We start from the raw sequence: 25,156 nt of genomic DNA on the forward strand, positions 1-25,156 counted from the left end.
CATGATATGCTCTTTTCCTGTGCAGGCTATGAAGTTAGTTCTGTTGAAGCTGGGACCTATTACTGAAGAAGAAATTGAACTACCATGGGTAGCTGTTGGAGAAGCCTTTGAGCAAATGATCAGATCAGCTGCAGTGCATATCCATAAAGAGCATTTTGACATTGTCTTCAAGTGTCTGGAGGTACACTGATAATTTTTCTTCTTACTGTTGTTTTTTTATTCATGAGTGACTGAGAAAAAATTCTGCACTCACTTAGAAAAGTATTTATGTTTTATTGGACCAGAACTAGGTTTTTTTGGTTTTTTTCTGCTTTGGAAACATAAAATACAGGGTCATATGCATGGGAAAAATTATACCCTTCTTTTCTAAGTTCAGTTACCCTGGTGGCTGTTTTGTGAGTGAGAAAGGAACTACTGTAGGTGAGACTTGGAACTCAGTCCTATGGCTGGGCGAGGATGGTTTGTACGAGCTGCCTTTGCACTCATTGCAGAGCCCTTGCTGGAATGTAGTGCTTGTTTTATGTTGCTGAACTATATATTGGTGGTTCAAAACCACTTTGTGACAGTAAAGGGGAAGCTTTTTGCCTTACAGATCTTTTTAAAGTGAAGACTTGGATTAAACCTGGAAATCCAAGTTGGAGCCTTTCAGCCAAGTACTGAAAATAAAAATGTTTTCAGTCTGGATGTTCCTGTGTTGCTGCTTGGGGGTTACACTCTGGTTTGAAGGAGCGCAACTGAGTGCTGTGGGCTGGGCTGTGTTAGACCAGGGTGATGTGGAATAATCAGCAATCACACAGCCTGGCAGTGTGTTTTACTTACTTGACCAATATTTAAAAGTTGAAAAACATCTGGGAGAGGGATTTGCTAAGGGGGATTGAAACCTCTTGCAACTGACAGCATAGACTGTGTCAGGTGTGCTCCTTGGAGGGATGAAATGGGAAACTGGAGGAAATGGTTCATATGAGCTTTTTTAGGGTAGTCCTTTCAGCATGGGTAAATAATTCCTATGGGTTCCTTCTTGAGACTCCTTCCCTGTGACTAACTATTTTCCTAGAAAATCCCATCCTGTTCCTCTGTCCTCACCCAATATGATAAGCAGTTACTACCTGACTGTCATTAGCTACATATTTGTTTACCACTGAATGGTTTGTATCCCTGAGGTTTCTTTGACTCAGCATCTGCAGTTGTTAGGAAATCTTAGAAATTTGTTACATTCTTCCTTTTATTTTTAATGAGGCTTTTTCTTTTACCCTGGGAACTGGTGGATGCATGGGGATATCTTGCTCAGAGGGAAACATTTGTGTAGTCTGTGATAGCTGTCTAAATTGGGTTCAATTTCTTGGATCAAGGGTAGGAGTTTATACCTTCTGGACAGAAAGAGACACTAATGTAGAATGTACATTAAATGAGTAAGCTCTCAGCATCCACATTAGCATAATGATGGTGTAAAAGTACCTAAATTCTGATAATTCCAGTGAAAGCTGGGTGCTTCTATACCTTTGTGGGTCTGGAGCTCAATATTTCTCTTTCCTATTTCTTATGTCAAGTGTTGGCCTTTCTGGAGACCCTCATTTTAGGAGTTACTGTGTTTCTGTCCAAGGAATCTGGGATGCGTTTTTACCTAAGGGAAATTTCCCAGTGTTTCTGCAAGGTTTAATTTGTGGAACATGTATGAGAGAGCTAAAAATAGTTTGTTAGGCAGCTGAGATGATTGACTGTTTAGAATGTCCTCCAAATAGCAGTAAGTGAAGCCATTTATCTGAAACATTTCATTTCCCTATTTTATTTAAACAGGAGTCACTCTTAGATTTGCAGAGGAAAATAACTAAGGTCAACTGCTCTGTGGCTTCAGAGCAGATGGAAAGGATTCTGCAGGCTTATCTGATCTTAGTGGAACATGCAAATGGATCCAAAATCTCCCTGCCTGGAGATGTCTGTCAGGTAGGTCAGACTGTCACTTGGATGTATCAGAGAAGTATCAGTTGAATATGGAAGAGGTGTGGTGAGCTGAAGCATTCGTACACATTTCTGATGCATCACTGGGCTTAGGATTTGAGATGAGTGAACAAATGCATATATTTTGAGCATTGCTACCTCTCTGATCCTGTGAGATTTTACCTCTGTATTGTAATGCTAGTGCAGCCCAGCTTTAAATGAGCAATGGGGAAAATGGGCTAACTGCTTCTAGAGTCTGTTCCTGCCGCTGTGGAGGAGACCCCACCATATCAGTTGTGTGGACCAGTTCTACCAGATTCACATACATTTGACCCCATTAGGGTAGATTTAGGGCCTTCAAACTTCAGTGGGACTATTAGGATTAGTTTCTGTGGGCTGAAGCTTAGAACTCCATGCCCTCCTGGTGCAGGGGCTGTCCAGACCATTCAGACCAGATAATCATTGTCTTCGTGGACAAATATGAGTTCTCTCTTTCTCATTTCAGGTTTTAATAAAAATGTTACAAACACCCTATCTCTCATCATCTTGCTGCAAGATGCTGCTGAACACCATTTCTGCGTTCCTGTTGGCTGAGAATGTTTTGTTGCCAGATTCTTTGACCAAGGAAGCTATTCAGAAGGTAAGAAGGATTGCTGCTTATGCCAGAAATTCCAGACTTCAAATTCCCTGGAGCAGGGTGATTTCTGGACATTCTATTTCAGGCTGGGAAATACGCCAAAATGTTCCCTTTAGCCTTTTTGCACAGACAGTGAAGAAGCTGCCCAATGCCTTAAGTAAAGTCTGATGAGGTCTTGGGATTACTTGACAGTCTTGCACAGGCTGTCAGTATAGCAATGCCACCATGGCAGACATCATTGCAGTGAAATCCAGACTGAGGCAAACACCTACAGCCTCTCTAGAGAAAGGAAGGATAACAGAGAAGGAATATGTCCTGCCTAAGATCATAAAGCAGATCATTGAGTCAAACTTAATGAAAAAAATACATTTTTAATTAAGTTTCCAAGCATTTAATGAGCATGCTTTAGCCTTGTGAGCAAGGTTCATACAAGTGCAGTTTTGATTTAGAAAGTACAGGAGTAAGCATATTTCGGTACTACCTTTGCTCCTGGAGCATTGACAGGATTAGCTGCATGCATTCCTATCAAATGTAGTGTTGCAAAGATTAATAGGAGATTATACTATGGAGTCTGATCCTTTAGTTTTGCAATTAACAGTGTGGACCATAGTTGTAATGTGTGTGTGTGAAACATATTTGAAATAAAAATGCCATGCAATTTACAATGGGAAAGCAAGACTCGAAATTGTTTAAAAAAGATCAAATTTCATTTGGTCTTCAGTGTTGACTTGTTCTGAAGTAAGATTGGTTCTACCTGTGGCATGAGGCCAGTTTTGCTCAGGAGACTTCTTCAAACATTTGAGGATATTTGTGTGAGCTTCTGTTAAACTGGAGGAGGCTTAAAGCTGTCCTGATGTTCTGAAGGGAAAGAGAGATCTGGGTGTGTATTTTATCTTAGCATTGAGTAGCACTGATCCTGGGTATCTCAAAGGACTCTTCCTATTTTGGGTCCTTCAAAGGCACAGAGATTGGCTCTGCCCGTGAGGTAGTAAACTTTTTGCAACCTGCTACACAGAAAAAATGCCGAGTTGAAATATATTTTGAGCCTCAACTTTTTCCCGACAGTTGGTGTGTCTGTGCTGCAGTCGTAGAACTTTCGACTTACATTTTCCACATCACACTGAAGAGATAGCTCAGTTGTCTGCACAGAGGCAGTAGGATCCAGCAGTGTTTTTGAAAAAAAGCATGTCAGTAGGGTTTCTTAAAAAGGACTGTGCATTTTTGTATCTGAATTGTCACTTGGAAACGCTGCTGCTCTGTGTGCTGGGATTAGCAAGTGAGCCAGGCTGGCTATCTCAGAGTTCAAAGCATGCTTGATTTGTATACCAGAAAAAATGTCCTATGGGTAGTAAAGAGGTGACTGTGAAATGTCTCTTGTTCCTGTCAACTTTTCACTTGCATCTTGCAGGTATTTGCAAGTGGGTTTGAACGGCATTTTCTTTTGGACTTCTCTGAAGCAATGTTCACAATGAAGCAATTTGAGAGGGTAGGTTAAAATGTTTGTGCATTATGTTTATTTTTGTTGCCAAAGGGAACAACTGGAGAATCCACAGTATATTTACGTGCCTTGTATGCTGAAGGATTGTTGTGTATTGACATGATGTTTATTTAAACTTCTGGCATGATCTGATAAGAAGGAAAGTGGTTACTTGAGTTAGTGTTCTGTAAATGTTCTCAGAGTTGGAGAAGGTGATAGGTATCTGTTCACAAAAAGAAGCTTGTCTGTGGGGAATTAAGAGGGTGAGTGTGTTATGGATGGGAGGAATAGAAGGAGTTCTGGAGAAACTAAGTGGAAATGAAGAATAAGCCCTATAACTGGTGATACGTGAGGAATCAAATTAATTAAATGGAGTGGGAGGTGAAAGCCAAGTCAAGGATCTGGAATGTCCTGATAAGACTGGATTTGGTGCAAAATGAGTTTTTGCAGCAAATTACTGTCCCTTCTGGGATAAGAAAATGTCTGTGTGCTGCTGTCTAGGGCCACCAGAATTGATAAGTGCAATGCTTTGCTGGCTTATTTGTGAGCATTTGGATTTCTCTGTGGTTGGTGTCATGGGTTTTTTTGTGGATGTGATGATGATTAAAGAGGCTTGCCAATCTTTGACTTATGTGGGGTTTTTTTGTCTCTTCAGCATTTTCTCCCATGCTTTCTAGAATACACTGAACATTGCTTCTCTGGCACAGATGCCATCACAAAGGACGAAGCTGTGGCAATTCTGGCTAAACTCATTTTGGTGAAAGCAGAGCCTCCTACCATTGGTTCAATGGCATTTGAAAAGTATCCTCTTGTTTTCACTGAAGCATCTGTCAGGTGAGACTTCTCAAGTTTAGCAAATACTAGATGTGTCTGTGTGGCTCTAGGCCTGAAGGCAGGGCAGAGCACATAAAAGTTGACCTCCTGTATTTGTTGGAGTTGTGTAAATGGCAGCAATGTAAACCAAGTGATATAGCAGGATATCATTTTCCTTTCTGAAATTTTATGAGAAGAAATGCTGCTCTGGAAAGGTGATCACTGATATGAGCAGTGTTGTGGTGTGTGTACGATGAGGATCTGTTACACCATCATGCAAACTGCATCCCTTGGCAGTTAATCTTTGTAGTGAGTGCAGCAGTTCAGGTTCTCATCGTTACTGACCTCCTGCCTGTGCCCCAGCTTTTTTCCCTGTATGCATATGTCTTGTCCAGGAGCTTTCTTGGCAGCAGTATTGTAGTCTTGCCATGGAGCACAGCTGGATACCAAAGGACATATAATTAACCCAGAAGCAGCACTGTGCTGGCACAGCTTGACTGCTTTTAGTTGCAAAACTAGCTTGGTTGCAATGGAGTGGTTGCTTTTCCCCGAGCCTCTTTGGAAAAATTAGGGGCAACCACTGAAGCACAGAATGACCATTGCTAATCTAATGATAGTGATTTTTCTAGTAATTCTAACTCAGCTAATTCGAAACTTCTGACTTTGTATTGCCTTTTATGTAAGGTTTTATCTTTTCTTAAAGCAGTCTACTCTGTGTGGGTTTTTCCTATTTTTATTTAATAAGAGTAGAAGCACTGAGGAACAGAAGGTTGAGTCAAAATGATTAAATTTGGTTTTCTTCCCTTATTTCCTTTGTTTCTTGGTCTCTCTGTTTTTTCCATGGTTTGGAGTACATAGCTGCGAGGACCTTGGTCCTAGTTGGACTTTCTTGTGCTCTTGCAATGTCAGTGGTGTAAATTACAGCCAGGAGGCATCTCAAGAGTTGCATACCCCGTCTCCTATCTAGTTACTAAAGAGTCCAGTTTTGGAGATTTTTGAGCTGCCTCTGGCAGTCTCTGCCAGTACTTTGATATCTTTATGGTTAACAGGTGTTTTTTGATTTATTTGGGCTTTTTGGATTTTGGGTTTTTTGTTGGGTTGTTAGGGATTTTTTCCCCAGTCCTCAGTGTATAACTTAAACCTTCTTTACGGCAGTTTAAGTCCCTTGCTGCTTATCTTATCTGCTGGAGACATAAAGAGCAGAATATTTCTTACTCTTTGCATCAAGCTTTTGCAAATAGCAGGCTTTCATCATCAGATATGTCTGAGATCTTCTTTCTCTGCACCAACAATCCTAATTCTTTGAGGTTTATCTCATAATTTTTTTTTTTGAGCCTCTAATGATTCGTACTGTTGGCTTTCTATTATCTTCTGTATTTCTTGAAGGGTGAAGCCCATGCAGTCTTCTGACTGTGATCTTGCAAGCACTGTGTGGAATGGAAGGGTTGCTGCACACAGAGTGTGAAGGACTCCTGTTCATATGTTCCAGTATGGTGTCAGCCCCTTCTGCCTGCAAATAGGCTTGTTGATTTGGGCTCACCTTGTGAGTCCATTTAAGTCCCAAAACTTTTACCTCACTGACTGTTTTCTGTCATCCATCTATGTCAACATTATCATGATTAATAACAGCAGTCATAGAGATGACTCTCCGGTGCTCCTAGACTCTGTATGTCCTAGTTGTAAGGGTGTCCAACTGAGAACTATTGTCTTTTCTTTTAGAAATATTATTTGAACTTGAAATAAAGACCTGACATTTCTCGTGGTCCGTGCTTTGTACTCTTCAGCATGACTAGATGATATTTTGTGCTGTAGAGGACATAGAGAAGGAAAAAATCCCTTGTGTTGTGCAAGTCCTTTTTGCTAGAAGTAGACAACATAATTTTGAATATCATAGGAGCAAAAGGAACAATCTCTGATATGCAGTGGTGGATTACTAAAACGTTTGGGTTTATTTTTAGCTCTAATACAAGGCAACAAACAAGTAAAAGAAGAGGAGAAAAGGCAGAAGTACCAGTGTTGGATCATGTACTGTCTTTAATTCATTTACCAGAGAAGGAAGACATCACTGACCTTTCACAGTCTTGGGTTGCCTTGGTTGTACTGCCACATATTAGGTAAGGGATATTCTAAGGTACTATTGTCATGTATTTCTGTAATACTGTCTACTTTCTTACTGTCTGCTAGTTCTCTTTCTGTAGGAAATCACTTTACTAAGGAAAGGACAATAATTGCTTGTGGCTAGGCTCAGGAATCTGGGGTTAGAAGTCAAAAACAAGTGTTGCATGGAACTACCATGAGTCAACAGTAAAGACAGGAAGAGTTTCTTGATTGCCTACTCACTAAATTTGGCACTTTAGTATATAGAGATGTTCTTGCCTCATTTCAGTTTGTGTGTTTTAAGCACTGTCCTCTCTCAACAGTGTTTTTTCAGTAATTACTGAAGGACTAGTTGGAGACAAGATGCAGAGAATGCTACAACTTAAATTGTGACTCAGAAATAGCAAAAACGTTTCAATGCTGGTTTCAAACTTGGAATGAGCTACCTGTAATTTAATAGAGATAAATGTGATAGAAAGCTTTCATATGTAGGTGTCAGTGTAACAGAAATAAAAGTCTTCCCATTTATTTTGGACAGACCAATGAACAAAGACCACATTCTGCCTCATGTGACAAGTTTTATAGACTCTCTCTTCACAGCCATTGACAAAGGAAGCCTCTGCAAAGGTCAGTTACAGTTACTTCCTGTTTATTTGCTTTTTGTTGATATATAAAAAAATAAAAGCAGTTTTTCTGATTACACAGAGCATGAAAATGAATAGTGGTAGTATTGTATCCAAAATTATTTACCAGCTTGACTAAGAAGAGCAAAGCTTGGGAGGAAACAACCTTGGGAAACAATTCTGCATTTGCTGTTCGTAATAATGATGGGGTGACAGATGTCCTGCATAGTGGAAGACAGGGGTAGTTGGGAAGGAAAAGAAGAAAGTGAGAAAAAAAGAGGAAGGAAATCTATCTAAACCAAATCCAGGCTGAAGATATCAAGTGAAGGAGAGACTATTGACTCACAAGTTCCAATTCAAATCTATAGTGCAAAGTTTAGGATGTTGCCATCTGTCAGTTAATAGCTACACATCGATAACAACTATAAACTCAATCCAGCACGCTCCAGTCACATGTCATTATCTTGAACCCTTTGAGCTCTGTGTTGGGTGCCAAAAAGACTTGTGGTTTAACCCCAGCTGGCAGCTAAGCCCCACGCAGCTGCTCACCTGCTCATACTTGCCCAGTGGGATGGGGCAGAGAATTGGAATAGTAAAAGTGAGAAAGTTTGTGGACTGAGATGAAGGCAGCTTAATAAGTAAAGCAAAAGCCACACATAGAAGCAAAGCAAAACGAGGAATTCATTTACCACTTCCAATGGGTGGCAGGAAATCTCCAGGAGAGTAGGGCTTTGCCGTTTGTAGTGGCTACTTGGGAAGACAAACACCATCACTCTGAACGTTCCCCACTTTATCTGCGGAGCATGACCATATGGTCTGGAATATCCCTTTGGTCAGTTGGGGTCAGCTGTCCTGGATGTGTTCCCTCCCAGCTCCTTGTGCACCCCCAGCCCACTCACTGGTGTGAAAAACAGAGAAGGCCTTGATGCTTTGTGAGTGCTGCATACTGATAAGAAAAACATCCTTCTGTTGTCAACACCATTTTCAGCACAAATCCAAGCCAGAGCCTCATACCAGCTACTATGCAGAAAATCAGCTCTATTCCAGCCAAGACCAGCACATTCTCTGCCTGTTACTCAATACCATTTACGTCATGCTTGGGTACCACACTATCCAATACAATCTCATTATCCACGCCTTCCCCTCCCATCCTTTGATAATCATTCCCTTGGTCTGTGGACCACCCCTGTAAAATGTTCATGAAATATCCACTGAGTTCATTTAATCCATGAATTTGGGCTCCATCTGTTATAGTGGTCACTCAGGACAGGAGAGTTGGTGTCTTGTGTGGAATTGTTTGCCACCAAAGTCAGCTCATGTTGGTTCACTGCTGCACTTGCACTGCTTCTTTTAAAGCTTGTCCTCCACTGGTTTGGATCATTCCTGCTACAGTAATTCCTACAACATGCAACTTAAACCACAAGTTACAGCAATTTAAAGTTATATGCATTGTAGTCTCCACCCCAGTCCCTTTGGGCCAGGCCACAGGGCTTAACATTGCAATAAACTCCTCCCCTTGCTTGGGTTTGGATTTATCCACAGACTGCATCCTCGTTAGGGGAGTAGTTGCTCCAAGTGGAATCTTACCTATGAGTCTCAGTTTCTCCTGGGGTATACCCACTGTGGTGTAGACTTATCCATCACCACAGGTGCTTTGGGGTGCACCTGTTCCAAGACAGCCTTACCCATGAGCCACAATGCCTTCAGAGGTATCCCACTCCAACTGTGGCATTACCATGGCTGCTTTCCCTCAGGAGTGTACTTCCTCTGCCATGGGCTTATCTGTGGCCACACACTTTGAGGTGCTCCAGCATGATCTCATCCCCAGCCGATGAGGCTTGAAGGTGTACCTTCTGCAGCATGGACTTACTCACAGGCACAGATGCTTCAGAAGTACTTTCTCCAGCGTGAACTTACCCTTGGGTCGCAATTCCTTCAGAGGTACACCTGCTGCAGCACAGACATAACTAAAGCCACAGATGCTTTCAGATAGACTTGCTTTGGCATGGACTTAACCATGGCCACAGATGCTTTGGGGTGTCCTTCTGTGTGGATTCGTCCACAGCTCACAGTCCAATTGACTCAAGTTCACACTGGAGTTCCAGCCTGTGTGGTACTGCAGAACAAAACCAGCAGCACTGCCCTGGCCACCTGCCCACCTGCATGCATTGCCATGGCTGTTATCAAAATGTTCCCAGGTACAGCAGAGAAGGGTGATAAGCAGTACAGCACTACAGCTGTGAAAGCAAAGAGCAGTCACTAATGATTAGTGGCTGCTAATATGCAGTAAGACAAGCAAGCCCTATGGCAAGCACAGAAACTTGCCAATTAATAGCTAAACAGCAGTAACTGCTATCAATCAGGGCTCAATCTAGCACATTGCAATCAAATCTGTCATTATCTCTAACCTTGGAAGCCACATGTTGGGTGCCAGAAAGGACTGCTGTATCTTAACCTCAGCCAGCGACTAAGCTCCGCACAGCTGCTTGCTTATTCAGCAGGGATGAGGGGAGAGCATCAGAAGGCTAAAAGTGAGAAAGCTCGTGGGCTGAGATAAAGACAGGTTAACAGGTAAAGCAAAAGCCATGCATGCGAGTGAAGCAAAACAAGGAATTAATTTGCCGCTTCCCAAGGGCAGGCACATGTCCAGCTATCCCCAGGAAAGCAGGGCTCCATCACTCAGTTACTTGGGCAGACAAATGCCATGCCTTCTTCCCCACGTGTTACATGCTGAGCATGGTGCCATATGGCAGGGGATATCTCTTTGGTCAGCTGTCCCAGCTGTGTTCCCCTGGTGTTGGCTAGGGTAGAGTTAGTTTTCATCACAGTGGCTGGTATGGGGCTGTGTTCTGGGTTTGTGCTGAACACAGGGTTGGTAACACAGTGATGTTTTGTTACTGCTGAGCAGCTCACGCAGAGCCAAGGCCTTTTCTGCTTTTCATGCTGCCACACTGGCAAGGAGGCTAAGGGTGCACGGCAGGCTGGGAGAAAGCATAGTCAGGACAGGTGACCCCAACTGACCAAAGGGATATTCCAGATCATATCACACCATGCTCAGTATATAAAGTGTGGGGAAGAAGGGGTAAGGGAGGGGATGTTGAAGTGATGGCATTTATCTTCCCAAGTCACCACTACATGTGATGGGGCCCTGCTTTCCTGGAGATTTATGAACACCTGCCTGCCCATGGGAAGCAGGTCCTGGTTCTGTTTTGCTTGTGTGCATGGCTTTTTTGCTTTCTCTCAACCCACAAGTTTTCTAGCTTTTACCCTTCTGATTCTCTCCCTGATCCTGCTGGTGGGGGAGTGAGCAAGTTGACTGTAGGGGGTTTGGTGGCTGGCTGGGGTTAAATGACAACACCCCTCCCAAGGCCTCGTGTACCCCCAGCCTCCCCACTGGTGGAGTAGGGTGAGAAGCAGGAAAGGAGCAGGAAAGGCCTTGGTGCTGTGTGAGTAACAGTTCAGCAGTAACAGAAGCATCCTTCTGTTATCAACAGTTTTCAGCACAAATCCAAAACAGAGCTCCTTACTAGCTACTATGAAGAAAGTTGCCTCTATCCCAGCCAAAACCAGCACACCATCTCTGACCCAAATGACACCACTGATTCTAAAATGCTGCATCTTTTTTCTCATCTTTTCCTGGTTGTCTTCCCTCTCTGGCCAGTAAAAAAAAAAATTAACTGAGCTTGCACAGAGCAGGGCAGTTGTTACTCAGGGGGGTGGAAAGTGTCTGGACCTGTAACAAACTATAAACAAGTTATGGAATGCCCCAGGTTGAGTGTTCATCGTTCCTTTGTTTTTAAGGGCTGTTTGTCATTTTCCATTTATAATACCTTTGTTAATATTCCTAAATGTATTTGCCAATCAGCTCTGTTGCTTCTTCTTTAGAGAAGCTTTGTCAAGCATAGCCCTTTTTGATTTAGGTCTTTCTTTTATCATATTTGCAGGTTTTGCATGCTGTCATTACTGTTTTATTGGCAATGTACTTAGCCTAAAAAAGGAGTATCTAAAATTTCTTGGGTCTCAGCTGGCAGTAGTAGCAGCTCTGCACAAGCTCTGTGTGCATGCCAGAGGCACATTGCTGTTTCTTCCTTTGTCAATAAGGGAAAAGAAAACAAATGCAGTCTCAGTCCTGTGCTCATGCCTCCTATTGTCCCATCTTTCGCTTACTTGCTTAGTTTTCTTCAACCTTCTCCCAGACTAGGGTTCCTGGATGCTTTTTTTAATCCTCTGGCATTCTTTCCACCACCATGATTTCTGCAATTCCTTCACCTTCTGCTAGGACTCCAGTCTTCTCTCACTGCCTGTGCAAGGCTCCCAGTCCTGTGCTACATTTGACCTGCCTGGCCTCTGAGCCCTGAGGCAAAGTGCAAGTTCCAGAACTGGGTGCTTTTGGTGTTCTGGTTGCTGTGGAGTGCAAAGCACTGGCTTGAAAACTGGGACAGAGCAACAGCAAGTTATTGCTGGCAGCTCTTCAGGGCCAGTATGGAAGTGCTCCCCTTAGTAATCACACAGGTGTGTCTCTAGTGAGGTAGAAGCTGCTATCTTTGTTCAGCATGGGCACACTGCTACCAAAGGGCATGCAGATTGCAATTTGGGAACTGTCCTTACACTTGAGATGCAGAAAGTTTCCTCCTGTCATTACCTGATGTTTCTTCTCTCTTTGAGGAGCTCCTTATAAAGGTTAATGGTTAGCAGGATCTGGCACACACCTGGGGAATTAAGCAACTTAGAATAGAGGAATGTTTTCAGAAGAATAAATAGGAAATGAATGTTCACTTCCCCTTCTTTTCCATTGGCAGCATGTAAGACAGTTATATCTTTTAAAAACTTTCTTTAATTTGCCTGGTTTAGGAACAGTATTTTTTCTGCCTGGGAAGAGATGAAGGAAGGGATTTTTTTTTTTTTTTTTTTTTTTTTTTTTTTTTTTTAAAGCAACCTCTTTGCTGACTTAGCAGTGTGAAAGGAAAGGAATTGCCCTTTCTTGCCTGGCAGGGCTTTGGCTATCCTGTGCTTCTGGAAAACCATCCCTAAAGGAGTCTGAGAGGTTTAGGAAGGAGGCAGCATTCAGCAAACCCACCTGCCATTCACTAATAAATACTCAGTCTTTAAGTATGTGGGACAGCTTTGAAGATCTTACACAGTAGTGCATTGCCGAAGTTCCAGAGTTTATAGGCACCAGTATCAGTATGTATTTTTGCTTTGGTTTTGCTACATTCATACCAATTTGGCATCATTTCTTCCTTTTTAGCAGAGTGCTGTCTGAGACTCCTGCCACAGTGCTTAACTCCAGATCCCTGCTTTCTGCACATGTGGATGTGATGGAAACATGCAAACTGGGAGCTGTCACAGCTTTCAGTGCTGGCTTGCTGGAGGAGGCACTTATTTTGATAGCTAGAGAAGCATTTCTTTTATGTGTTACGATTATGTGGTATGGTTAAAAAGTACACATGCTAGTTCTGGGATCCATATGCTACCTTATTTCTCTGACTCCAGCCTTTTCAGGATGGGCAAGCACCATACAAGCACAAGTCACTGAGAGCTGAGTAAATTTACAAGATGTTCTTGTTCTTTCTCTGCTCCAGGAAGCCTGTTTGTGGCCTGCCAAGCTGTAAGTACTCTACTTAGTTTGGTGGAGTCTGCTGAAGTACTCCATTTGTTACCTGTGGAGCGTGTCAAGAGCTTGGTGACGTAAGTAAACTGTGCCGGTTCTGTGGTGCTTTATGGTTTTCCTTGGTAGAGAAAGAGATGACTTTGCCTTTATGTAGGAGCTGGTTAAATGCTTGTGTGCTGCCCATTCTGTTATGCTGGTGCATTGCTTCAGTATTGTGGTTATGGAATGGAACAAAGTTCTAGACGCTGTGTTAGGAGAACCAGGTAGATGTAGTTCCTGTTCAATGATATTTTCTCTGCAAACTGGTGCTTTCTTAGACAGCTGCAGGGTAGTGTGTCAAATAAGGTGGCTCTAGTTTTGCATTGCAGTGCTACATTGGTTCTAGTTTTACTTTGGAATGCTATGCTTAGTAATTCTGTGTTACATTATGATAAAAGAGACAGGAACAGCACTTTCTGAGCTATGTCAAAAGCCTGAGTTTGCTGGCGGTGTTGGGATTCGACTATGTCCTTACCTGTCCGTGTTTGTGCTTGCTTCACAATGGGAGGAGATTTTGTATACTCCATTTTATTTATTTTGACTCAATTTTACTTATAATTAGCACAGAAAACTGGCTGTCTGGAGGGATTTAAGGAGACCGTTAATCTCTCTCTAGCATCTCCAAGTCTTTGGTGGCTTGAGCTTCAAAATATCCTGTTCATTTAGGAAGTTATGGTGACCGTGTCTGAGGCATGATGGAGATCAAACAGCTTGCCCAGATCAGGCAGGAATTATTGGCAGTGAGCTTTAGCCTAATGCTTTACTGCCTGCTCTGGGCTGGGGATGTGAAACCTGCTCGGAGCAAGAGATGTAAGGTAGCAGAAGGAGGTTTCTCTGTGAACAGGCAGGATTCCTGGGATCTCACCTAAGCTTGGATTATTTCTTTTCTGTTGAAGTTGATCAGTGACAGAACACCTGGGCAGTAGCAGAAGCCCTTGTGTGACCTATGCAGGTTTATTTTCTGCAGCTGTGTGTATGTGGGTCCAGCATGCAAGTCCCAGTTTGACAAGCCTGATTAATCAAAGGAGGAATCTCATGCCTCTTGGGCTGTCATGGGTTTTGCAGCTGCAAGCCATTGTTCTGGTGAAGTCTGACTTCACTGGTCTGCTGGTGCAAGCAGAGTCTGAAATAGTGGAATTTTCCCTTAATGTTGTAGTTATCACTACTGCCTTATTTTCAAATACCAGTCTTGTTGCAGTGCTTTCTGTATGCTAATAAAATAATCCATTGTTTTAGCACTTTCCCTTCAGACCCCTCTGCGTTGCTGTTGGCTGATCTCTATTACACGAGGCTGGCATTGTGTGGCTGCCAGGAACCCCTTTCCCAAGGGAACCTAATGGACTTGTTTGAGAAGTTGCATCCTAATATTTCCACTGGTGTTTCCAAGGTAATCTGCTCTTTTGAGCACCTGCAAAGTAATTTGTATTTTAACAATAAAATGTAAGTAAACATAGATAAATAATAAAGTCTGAAAGGAGAAGCATGAGACTGTGTAAAGCTATTATTTCCATAGTGTCTGCTTAGACCTGTGTCACTGGGGCGTGAGTTAACAGAGATTAACTGTTAGCCCTGTCAGCCTTGCCTCTTCCCTAGAGGTAAATCAGGGCAGGAGCATAATGCATTCACTTCTAATTGCCTTCTAGACTGCGCGAGTTCCTCTGTTTCTCAGCTCTAAGATGAACCTGGTGAAATCAGTCTCCTGTAGCAGACATTAACCTCTCTGTAGGTGTATACATGTCAGTATGTATTGCCTGCATGCTTCTGACATACACTTCTGCTTGGAATAGGTCCGGCTGTTGACTGTTCGAATTCTAAACCATTTTGATAATCCACCTTCTACGCAGATTGAGGTAGGGCCAAAACTTTTCATTTAACGTTTCAAAGCGCTATCTGTGTTCCATGTTCTGTGTGAACTGTTTTTCACTTTGCAGAAACAAAATGTATCTGGTAGAGGTAGTCCTCTGCTTTTGTGCTTTCACATTCCGCTTTTATTTCTTTGTCCTCCTGCCTCCTGGTGTTTTCAGATGTGTGCCTAAATGATGGGAACCAGAGCAAGTCCCTTGACTTTGTTCTTTAGTCCAGAATGGCTGTGAGTCTGTATACTTTTGTTGAAGTACTTTTCAATGAGATAAAGGTACTCTGACAGAATTCATGTCACTTGCTTGTTCAGGGTGAAGGCACAGGGGAATTCCAGCCAGTATTTGCCATATTGCTCCAAGCAGAACTTGTGCCAGCAACAGTGAATGATTACAGAGAGAAACTTCTCCATTTGAGGAAACTAAGATGTGACATAGTGCAGCCTGCAATACCAAGTGGATCTTTGCAGGAGGTAAGGATTTATTGTCAAAAAGCAGTTGTCACATTCCTTTATTCCAAGAGAATGTTCTTATTCCATCACATGGATTGCAGAGTTTTTAATGAGAGTGCATCAAAAAATCAGTTAACCCCCAGATTAGGTTTTAGAAAACTTAATTGTTAGTAGGGATCACAGCTCCCATTGTCCTCAGGAGTACTGCGTTGAGTGGAACAACAGTGGTATCTAGATAAATGGCCCACAGTCAGATTAATTTGGGTTTGATGTCATGGAAAGGATGGCAAATGATTCCAGGGAGAAGCATTCCAGGCAAATTATTCCAGAGTTGTGAGCAAATTTAAAATCATGACCTTGCCATGTCCTCAGTGTGGTTGAACATTGGTAGGACTCCCGCTGGCCATTGGTGACCTCACTTCTGGGTCTTGCTTCAGCACGAAAATCTTTCATGCCTGTGACCTGTTGAATCTCCTCCGTTGCTGAGCTAAAGGGGGCCTCAGCTCCATGAGGAAGGATTGTAGGTCATCCCTTCTCCATGTACCTCAGCAAGGAGCCAGTCCAGAGGACATGCTTTTAGGCCTAGTGCAGTGAATACTTCTGTGGGCAAACTTTCTTCTTTCTGAGGTCCCTAATGCTGCTGTGGCAGCGCTGAAGTTGGAGAGAAAGACAGACAGCCCAAATCATCTGTGCTGAACTGGTTTTTCCATGTTTACATTATTTTGGTATAGTTATGAGATCTCAGTGCAGCTTACAGTAAATGGGTTTCGGATTTCCTCATGAAGCTATGAGACAAGGAATGATGATGTGTGTGACTTCCTTCATCACTTGTAGCACTCTAGAGAACTTCTTTGATCAAAGTTTCCTCTTTGAGAGGAAGAAAGGTTAGAGGAGCTTGGTTGGTCTCTAACTACTGTTGTTTGCATCTCAACAAGATGGTGTTGTATGTCATTCTAGGTGCCTCTTCGGTATTTACTGGGAATGCTTTATGTTAACTTCAGCCCTCTCTGGGATCCTGTAACTGAACTCATAACGTGAGTATATGCAGTTTGATGCTGCAGTCTGTGGTTGTCTCACGGGACATTCCTCTCATTCCTCTGTGCACAAAAGCTGAGGTAAAAAATGTCCAATTTGGAGAGATTTGTGCATGAGAACATGTGTGAAATCTTCTCAAATTAATTTGAACTCTCAAATCTCAACTCTTTAACTTAGTTCCTGATTTTTGTTACTTTCAAGGGAACAAATACAGTCAAATTGCATCAGAGCTTTTAGTCAGAGGTAGCAGGATTTGATTTGTGTTTTACAAATGGTTAAAGGAACAAGAACTTTCTCTCAGTCTTTCCATCTGCCAACTTCTCTGTCCTTACTGAAAAAACCTCTAAATCCTACTAAAGAGTAGGGAAGTCTTACCATGGTGAAAAAATAAGTGACTTCTTTCAGCATGACTTCGTCTTCTTTTTTGTTCCCCTCTGTTGTACGATTAAAAAGGATGGGATTTTCCTCTTCCAAGCAGTGAATTAATTAAAAAAAAATTAAACCAGCTCTTCAAAAGATATGTCCATGGTAATTCTGCCTTTGATTCTGTATGATTTGCTGTACAGAAATCGGTAGAAAGCTTGAGAACATTTTTACTCAATTTGAGTCCATTTGAAGTCTTGGAATACAACCAGATTATTTTAATAACAGTTGACATTTGGGATCTGTGAGAAAAGGCAAGGAAGTGCTACAGCTGTATTGTGCAGATGTCCTGCCTCCGGACAGCCACATGAAAGCAGTGATTAAAGCCTTTGATTGTGTTAGTTGTTAAGTAGCTGAGTGACGCTTGCCTTTTCTTATCTTCCTTTTAATTTCATGCTGTATTATGCTTTGTTAGTTCTCATGCAAAGGAAATGGAGAATAAACAGTTCTGGAAGGTCCTGTATGAACATTTGGAGAGGGCTGCAACCTATGCTGGTAAGTCACCTCTCCTGAGCATGGTTATCATAGTAACTCAGCTAATAGTAAATTATGTGACTGTTTTTCATGTGCCCCAAATTTGTGTGCGATGGGGGAATTCAGAACCAGTACTACTGTCGTGTCCAGGGCAGGCGTGGAGAGGCTTGGGAGGAAGCTGTGTCTCCTGTCCTAAACACCGGATGGAAAAGGCCAGCTGCATTACAGGAGGGAGTTGCAGGTTGTGGGAACCATGCAGCAGCTTCATCTTCGCTTAAGGCTGGCACTGCTCAGACTGGTCAGGAACAGTGACAAAACCTGTATAATGGTGCAAACCATCTTCCTACTCCATGGATTCGGTGGAATTTCTGCAGACAGTCCTTGTTGTGTGTGCTCTTGGGGTTTACCTATGGGCCTAAGGAACCTAATATTTCAAGACAGAGTCAGGAGTGTGCAGCCGTTTGGGAACTTCCCTGTTATTCAAGGGAACTGAGCCCAATTGACATGTGCCAGGGTTGCAAGGCATCCTAGAACGCTTTCTAAGCAATGTGTGTCTTTCAGGTCAGTGTTAAATACAGCTGTGTCTAAACAGGTGCATGTCACCAAATGTATTACTTTTGTAATGGGGGATGGATTCCTTGCTACTGGTAATTATGAAGTAACCTGAAAAGATTTTCTTATCTCTTCTGTAGAAATGGAGCTACAAAATGAACTAGATGAACAGGAGGAGAGCACTGCTGAAACAGAAAGTGAGAAGATACCAGAAGGACAGGTGGGGACTGTCTTTCTGGAGCAGCTGAGGAGTAGAACAAATTGCTGTGAACGGCTGGACCACACAAATTACCGTTTCCTACTGTGGAAAGCACTGGATAAGTTTCCAGACAGAGTGGAGCCTCGGTCAAGGGAACTTTCCCCACTTCTTTTGAGATTCATTCGGTAAGTAAGATTTACTTTTCAGTTGAGAGGACACAGCTTTCAATGTGTTGCTGAGCTTTAAGATTGGCTATCCCATTAGAGACTTTATTTCTTGAATGCATTGGCTGATGACATGTCTGTTTCCAGTTAAAATAACCTTTTAATTGGAATGTGGATTGTGTTAGAAACTAAGCAGGCTGAAATGAAATTTACAGTAGGTCTCTGCTGCTCAGTCTCTTGTTCATTGACTTGCCATTGTCACAGCCTCATTACTCAGTTACGGAGTGATTTCGGTGGAAATAAAGTTCCTCTTTTCCTTAATAAAAATATGTTTTAATTTGGAATCCCAGAATACCAAAGTGTTTTCCCCCAAGGTGGGGAAAATACTGATTTTGGCAGAGGCTGATTCAAATTCCTGCCCCTGAGGGGAGAGCAGTGGTGTGCTCATGTATGTGTGCACATATCAGACAGTATGATGGACATGGGGTAGATGTTATAATAAGAATGGTGAGGTTTTTAGTTGTTGTTGTTGCCCTGGAACCTTGAAAAAGTCTTAATTTTCTTAATTCCTTCCTTCTTTTTTTAAACACAGAAATGAGTACTACCCAGCAGATTCCCTAGTGGCTCCATCTCAGGATCTCAGAAGGAAAACTAGTGGTACCATAGCAGCAAAACAAATGCCTGCTGAAGAGGTGAATGATGTTGCTATGGAGGAAGAGGAGGAGGAGGAGGAAGAAAAGGAAGAAGGGGAACCAATTAGTGTAGGACTACCAAAAAAGAAAACAAGAAGAGCTGCTGCTAAGTAAGTATTTTTAGCTTTCCCTTTTGCTTGTGCTTTCATGGAAAGGCAGATTCAGCAGCTCACTTTGATATATAAGCTGTGTTTTGTATATATTATTTTTTCTTCTTTTGCTTGAGCTTCATCATTTCTCAGTGGATTACAAGTCAGAAGTTCTGCCTGCACAGTACTAAAAATCCAAATACACTGCCCAAGTTTTATCAACATCTCATTACCTGCTGACCAGTCTGTGGTGTGTTTACTTGAAGCAAAAAATGTGTAGTATTGTGGAGCCATTCTGAAGTTTTCAGAGACTCTTGTACCTGAATTCCCTGGCTTCTCTGTGTATGTCTGTTAGTCTTTGAAAACTGTGGGCATTGCCAAACACTTCAAAAAATGAGACTATTTGTTTAGGTATTCTAATATTGGGATTCTGCCATTTCCTGCCCGTTTATAAATCTTATCTTCTTAGGGACCAAGGTTTTTATTTAGTAGATTGAAGCTGCATGTTGCTGTAATGTCATTATTGCAGTACTGAATACATGGAGAAAGCGGCTCTTTGTATGAATTCTCCCCAGTGATGGCCTCTGTCAAATATCCCTTACAAATACATCACAAAGATTTCTATTCTGACACTTTTGCAAAGTATGGCCCTTGTAATGACAGAGAACTTCAAAGTGTCACCTTGTATGTTGGAACAAGACAAGTATTTGATATGTGACCTAAAGTGTCATTTCATCCCAAGTGTCCTACGGCTTTTTCATTTTTTTCCCAGATTCTGGCTTGTATGTGCAAATTATCAGCAATTAAAATACAGTGACAGTCCAAGATATTTTGTATTTTTCCCAACCTCCATCTCAAAACATCCATGCAGTGAAGTGGAAACATTAGCTCCTGGTAGCCGTAACAAAGATATAAAAGATTTACCAGGGGCGTGTTAATGAGTTGTGGAGTGACCTCCCTTCCCTGAGTCAGGCCTGTGCCAGGGAGGACTCCCTCGTGGGGCTGCACCTGTGTCCCAGGAGGCCTGGCTCTGAGGCAGGGAGGACACGCACCTGCCCCGAGCTCCCTGTGGGGTTCTTGGAAGGCGTTGTACTCGTCCCTTGACTGTGCCCAGCCACGGAGGAGGATGGCCCAGCTCAAGAGTTCAGTGTAAATTAGCAGGGGGAACAGCTGAATGAGGACAGCATCTACCAGTTCCACAGCACACATGGTAGAGGAGATCTCTGCCTTCCTTATCCTGGTCTTCTGTGTCCCTTCCCGCGAAGAGCAGATGGGGCAGATGTGACACTACCACTTATACAGCCCTTCACACTGGTAGGAGCAACATGGGCACCATTTATGGACAAGTGAATAAACAGAGAGATAAATACAGAATTTTGGTGTTCCAGGCTGAGCTGGCAGAGAGAAGTAAGCAGCATCCTGACTGTACTCCTTTCTCATGAAAAAAACTGAGCCTACTCAGGGATACTGAAGAAAGGGCGTTCTCTGTGCAGTGAAGTGACAGCTGGAAGGAGCTGTTTAGGAGAGGGAACAGGACACCTCTTGCTGTGTCTGAAATAGTGCTGAAGACTTGCGATCTTCTTGTGTTGTTCTTTGTTTTCTTTCTTGCTAATGAATTTTAATTAAAGTTCCCTGTTTGTTTGTCTCCTGGACATTTTAAAAAATAATTGTTTTGTTTTACAGGCAACTAATAGCCCACTTACAAGTTTTCTCAAAATTCTCAAATCCTCGTGCATTGTATCTGGAGCCTAAGTTGAATGCCTTGTATACCCAGGTAAGGCTATTTGCTTACTTTTAGAATTGCTACTAATAAATAAACTCTTTCATATTTGAATGCAGTGTCTGATACTGCAGAAACCTGTCATTTTCTGAACTCGGCTGTGATAGCTGAGAAAGGAGCTGTCCTTGAGAGGACTTTCTAACAGACTTCACTTGAAATGAGCCCCTTTAGCAAAGACCCGCTTAAGATACCCGGCTTAGTTTGCCAGGAGTGGCACATGCAAACAGATCTGACAGCAGACAAGTAGTAGTCTTTGGCAAGGTGGAGGAGTGGCTGTAGAGGAAATCTGTTCCACTTCGTGCGGGATCTGGAAGAGGATTTAGAACCCAGAGCTTGGGGAAGATCCAAGGAGATTCGTCTTTGTCATGTAGTGTTTTGTGTACTAAGAGTATGGTCAGTATGTACAAGAGATCATCAAGCATCAAAAAAGAAAAAGGAATTTCTTCTTGAAGAATATTCAATTTGCTTGATTCTTTTTTGAGGGATTTCCCTGAAGGAATTGTCAAAAGTATGACTTTGAAGAGGGATTCTAAGTCTTTATCTTACAATCCTTAAAACGGTTTTGTTTTTTAATTTTTTTAATTTTATAGGCTTGTGTTGGTTCCCAGTTGGTGGATTTTTTCAGGTTATTGGAGTTTGCTCTCACTGTTCCCAGTTTGTGTTTTCTGAGGCTGTGGATGTTGAAAGCTCCATTCCTTAGTCCCTGAATTAGAGAATCTCTAGTAGACATCCCCTAATAGACACTCTGTTTCAGTCTATCTCAAAGTATTGCTTAGAAAAAGAGTTGATCCATGTGTTTGCTTCCCCATGTTCTTAGCAAAATATTGGACAGTCATGTAAAGGTCAAATCACTGTGGGAAGAACAGGCTGGCACAAGAAGAAAGATACTTCATCACTTACCATTTGCATTTCTGTGTCTTAGTATGTGCATTGTCACAGCTGGTGTGTCCATCTAGCACAGGGACATCATGGCAAAGTGACCTTAGATGGCACTTGCCTGTGCTGTTTGGTAGGAGACTGAAGAACTGATAAAGATGCTGCTTGGAGAAATGATCTGTATTTCTTAAATTCTCTTCCCTGTCCTAATGAATCTTATGAGAATATGCTGAGTTGGAAGGGACCCATCAGGATCATAGAGTCCAATTCCTGGTCCTGCACAGGACACCCCAAGAATCAAACCATGTGCCTGAGTGCATTATGCAAACACTTCTTTAACTCAGATAGTCTTGGTGCTGTGTGTTGTTTGGTGCCTAGGTTATGAAGAGTCATCTTCAAGAGAGGACAAATCTCAGTGAGACTTTGCATACCAAGTCTTCCGGGTAGTTAGTTTGTCACAGGAAAGAAATACAGCTATCTTGGAATGGCTTGGGTAGCCTGCTTTTTAATCCAGTCTTCTTAGATACACAGCTGGTAACTGGTCTTGATGATAAATACAAACTGATAGTGGTCCAAAAAAAACCTATGAAAAAGCAAATATTATGACTATCCTATGTAGATAGGAAGGAAAAGTATATATGAACTATCAGCAACCATGCCCACTTTTTATGAGTGGCAGTTGTGCATGTACGTCTTGGCTTTACACTGGCAACACATACATTCTGTTTCCATTTGAATAAATTAGTCCAAATCGTGCTTAAGCTTGTAGCCTTTGAGTTGTTTCACTATTTTCAGTAAGCATTTCTGCCTCCTAGATAGGGACTTTCTTTCTTTCTTTTGTTATTTGCAGTTACTGTCTCATCAAGACCAGAATGTTCAGAGAATAGCTCTTGACTGTATAATGACATACAAGCATCCTCATCTACTACCATACAGGTAAAAGCTTTTATACTGTTTTAGCATCGGTGAATGAGCCTGCTGTCATACCAGAAGCTTGCTTCAGGGTCAGTTGTATTTGGGGTCCTGTATTTGTTGAAGACACATATGTAAAGTTTCATTGTAGCCAGCTGTATGTTTCGTAACTAAGGCAGGAAATAAAGTCTTGAGGTTGATCAGTGTCTCTTTTTTGTTTAGAGAAAAATAGCAACACTTCCATTCTGTCCCAGAATAGTGTCAGTAGTGTTAGTAGTTCCATCATTTTCAAAGATGTCTTTTGTACTGATGGTTTATAACCACCCAAAGAAAGTGACAGCACAAAACTGTAGTTTGTGGCAAAGTAATCGATTTGGAATATGCCCAGGACTTACTTGTCTACATAATTAGCTTGAACTTGCTGGTTCTTAAAAAAAATTTTTTTAGGAGGGTGAGAAAATAGTACTTTAATATTTTGTATACAGCAAGGATAGATAGGTAGGTAATTAAATATAGATGCATCTGTGTGTCTATCTGTCTATTTTTATAACCCTACCTGCCCTCAAATAATGTTTATTACTCTCAGGGAGAACCTGCAAAGGCTACTGGAGGACAAGAGCTTTAAAGAAGAGATAGTCCATTTCAGTATTTCTGAGGAGACCGCAGTAGTAAAAGGAGAGCATCGACCAGATCTCATCCCTGTTCTTATGAGGTATGTTCTGAAGTGTGAGTTCAAAAGCTTCACGGCAGAGTACCATGAGCTGAGATGTAATGCTGCTTCTCATTTTAAACAATTGAGATAAACCCATGGTTAATGGTATAGTTTGATGACTTAGTTTGTGATATTCTGTATGGTTTCCTTATTAACACATTTATGTAATGTGTTATGCAAATGGTGTTTTCTTTAAAAACAGCAATTTGGTACATGTTGTTTCTACAACGGATTACAGAGAGCTGTGAGGATGTTTCAGTTCACTGAGTATTGCCAGCTATTTGCAGTGATGTGAATTGTCCTGCAGGTAACCAGTTTTATACCTGAAGTTTCCAGCAGGGCTTCCATTGTAGTAGCAGAGGCTGATCTTTCACTAAGCTGATCTTTCACTAAGTAGTTCAGTGGAGACCCTGAAGGGAGAACTTTCACTAGAGAATATTTTTAAATGGAGTTTCTCCTACAGAATAAGATGCTGGAAAACAGATGGCTTGCTGAAAGCTAATGCAACCTCTTTTTGGTTCTTGAAGAATTCTCTATGGCAGAATGAGAAACAAAACAGGGAGCAAAACACAGGGCAAGTCTTCAGCGAGCACTCGCATGTCAATTGTTCTGCGATTTCTGGCCGGCTCACTGCCAGAAGAGATACGGATGTTCTTGGATCTACTCTTTGAAGCTGTGAAGCAATTCAGTAATGGTAGGTAGGCCATAGAAACTGGGGGTGTGGAATTTCCTGACCTGTAGAGATGTGGGAGGATAAATATGCTTAGTACTGTTACGTGCTTCAGTTTGTCTCTTAACCATACCTTGAAAGGATGAAAGTAAACCCTTGGTAAGGACTAGGTTTCCACTGAGTTTCTCCTTACAAAGCACGATTGCTGTGTTTTATGTGTCCAAGGTCAGAAGAGCTGAACAACTTGCCAGAGCTGTGCAGGTAAGCTGTTGCAGGCCAGGAATGAGCAGTGGCTGGCATCATAGGCTAGCCTGGGTATCATGGCAGTAAACAGAGCTTGTAAAGTGCTCTGATTCTGTAGCAGTGGGAGACATCTGAGTGTCACAGAGATGGAGACACAGAGCTGTTCTTATTTAAAAAGCTGACTGTGAGGATCTGTAATTTAGGGCAAAATTACACTATTTTTCATGTGTCTTCATGGTGCCTCCCTAGATAATTTGCTGTCCCTTTGCCTGTCACAGGGCCTTGCCAGACTGCAGTCCTTCAAAGTATGTCAGACCTGGATTTAGCTAAAGTCCTGCCTCTTGGGCGTCAGCATAGCCTCTTCAATGGTCTTGAAGTTGTGTTGAAAAACATGGGACATTTGATCCAGCAATATCTGCCTGAAATTCTACAGATTCTGCTCTGCATGACTGCTGTGGTATCCTGCATCCTCCAGCAAAGAGAGAAGGTACAGTATATGCAAACAATATACAAACATGTAAATGAAATTTCTTGTCTCCTCCTCCTCTTAGCTCACACATATAAACAGAGCTTTACTGGTAAAAGTAAGTGGAATGTCATTGTGGAGTGAAGCTCAGCAATTAGATGTCTGTCAAAATAGAGGCCAGTGATGCTTGTCTGAAAGTGCTACAGGGCTCAAGCCCTGGTAAAGTTAATGTGTTTAGAAAACTGATTTGGACTGTGTTTTTGTTTAAGTTACTGAAGAGAGAGTTGGAGGTGATCTCTGTGCAGTTCCTGACTCTTTTGTGGAGACGT

At 42.1% G+C, this 25,156-nt stretch overlaps 1 protein-coding gene across 1 annotated transcript in view; it reads left to right on the top strand.

The window, feature by feature from the left end:
- UTP20 (UTP20 small subunit processome component) overlaps window positions 1-25,156 on the top strand; it is a 63,885-nt gene that overhangs the window by 5,653 nt on the left and 33,076 nt on the right. Inside the window, exons 8-27 of the mRNA XM_010410745.4 lie at window positions 26-181; window positions 1,795-1,941; window positions 2,441-2,575; window positions 3,981-4,058; window positions 4,705-4,883; window positions 6,821-6,976; window positions 7,498-7,586; window positions 13,165-13,270; window positions 14,469-14,619; window positions 15,020-15,082; window positions 15,403-15,561; window positions 16,498-16,574; window positions 17,414-17,493; window positions 18,165-18,408; window positions 18,980-19,189; window positions 20,852-20,942; window positions 22,675-22,760; window positions 23,323-23,448; window positions 23,976-24,142; window positions 24,640-24,848. Coding sequence (XP_010409047.3) covers window positions 26-181; window positions 1,795-1,941; window positions 2,441-2,575; window positions 3,981-4,058; window positions 4,705-4,883; window positions 6,821-6,976; window positions 7,498-7,586; window positions 13,165-13,270; window positions 14,469-14,619; window positions 15,020-15,082; window positions 15,403-15,561; window positions 16,498-16,574; window positions 17,414-17,493; window positions 18,165-18,408; window positions 18,980-19,189; window positions 20,852-20,942; window positions 22,675-22,760; window positions 23,323-23,448; window positions 23,976-24,142; window positions 24,640-24,848 — 2,709 coding nt within the window. The remainder of the gene's footprint in view (window positions 1-25; window positions 182-1,794; window positions 1,942-2,440; window positions 2,576-3,980; window positions 4,059-4,704; window positions 4,884-6,820; window positions 6,977-7,497; window positions 7,587-13,164; window positions 13,271-14,468; window positions 14,620-15,019; window positions 15,083-15,402; window positions 15,562-16,497; window positions 16,575-17,413; window positions 17,494-18,164; window positions 18,409-18,979; window positions 19,190-20,851; window positions 20,943-22,674; window positions 22,761-23,322; window positions 23,449-23,975; window positions 24,143-24,639; window positions 24,849-25,156) is intronic.

This window comes from Corvus cornix, chromosome 1A (assembly GCF_000738735.6).
Source record: "Corvus cornix cornix isolate S_Up_H32 chromosome 1A, ASM73873v5, whole genome shotgun sequence".
Lineage (NCBI taxonomy): Eukaryota > Metazoa > Chordata > Aves > Passeriformes > Corvidae > Corvus > Corvus cornix.